Source organism: Bufo bufo, chromosome 2 (assembly GCF_905171765.1).
Source record: "Bufo bufo chromosome 2, aBufBuf1.1, whole genome shotgun sequence".
Classification (NCBI taxonomy): Eukaryota; Metazoa; Chordata; class Amphibia; order Anura; family Bufonidae; genus Bufo; species Bufo bufo.
Window position 1 is genome coordinate 9,179,157 of NC_053390.1, and position 822 is coordinate 9,179,978.

The 822-nt window shown below is 62.8% G+C and overlaps 1 protein-coding gene across 1 annotated transcript; it reads left to right on the forward strand.

Moving 5' to 3' along the window:
• LOC120992001 (histone H2A type 1-like) lies at positions 1-463 on the forward strand. The gene has a single exon (XM_040420768.1). The coding sequence runs from the start codon at positions 65-67 to the stop codon at positions 455-457; it is 393 nt and encodes a 130-aa protein (XP_040276702.1). The 5' UTR covers positions 1-64; the 3' UTR covers positions 458-463.
• Positions 464-822: the final 359 nt, after the last annotated feature.

Genomic DNA, 822 nt, shown 5'->3' on the forward strand with positions numbered 1-822 from the left:
TCCGGGTATAAGAGGTGACGGGCGGAGCGGGGCTGTCAGTCTCATCTGTACAGAGAAGAGAACCATGTCTGGACGCGGCAAACAAGGAGGCAAAGTCCGGGCTAAGGCCAAGACCCGCTCCTCCCGGGCAGGGCTCCAGTTCCCGGTCGGCCGTGTGCACAGGCTCCTCCGCAAGGGCAACTACGCCCAGAGGGTGGGCGCCGGCGCTCCCGTCTACTTGGCCGCTGTGCTCGAGTATCTCACCGCCGAGATCCTGGAGCTGGCCGGCAATGCCGCCCGCGACAACAAGAAGACCCGCATCATCCCCCGCCACCTGCAGCTGGCCGTGCGCAACGACGAGGAGCTCAACAAGCTGCTGGGCGGCGTCACCATCGCCCAGGGAGGCGTCCTGCCCAACATCCAGGCCGTGCTGCTGCCCAAGAAGACCGAGAGCACCAAGGCGGCCAAGAGCAAGTGAGCCCGGCTCTGCTGCTGCTGTGCCCCCCGGAACCAAAGGCTCTTCTAAGAGCCCCCCACATGGTCTGTACGACTGAGGAGCTGGCGATGCCGCTGATCTCCGCTGTGGAGGAGGAGGCGTCACACAGGGGCACTTACCGCTCCTGACTAGAGATGGGAAGTTTGGATCTTTGGCTTCAGTTGCTGACAAGTGAACCGGAGCCGGATAGGTAATAAGTGTTGGATCAGTGGTGACCGGACTGAGGACTAGAACAGGAAGGGGGGGGCCCTGATCTGGGCATTATACTGAGTGGGGGGCGCTGATCTGGGCATTATACTGAGTGGGGGGCTGGGGGCCCTGATCTGGGCATTATACTGAGTGGGGGG

Coding starts and splice junctions, on each gene's coding strand:
- LOC120992001 (XM_040420768.1), top strand. CDS start 65: ATGTCTGGACGCGGCAAACAAGGAGGCAAAGTCCGGGCTAAGGCCAAG.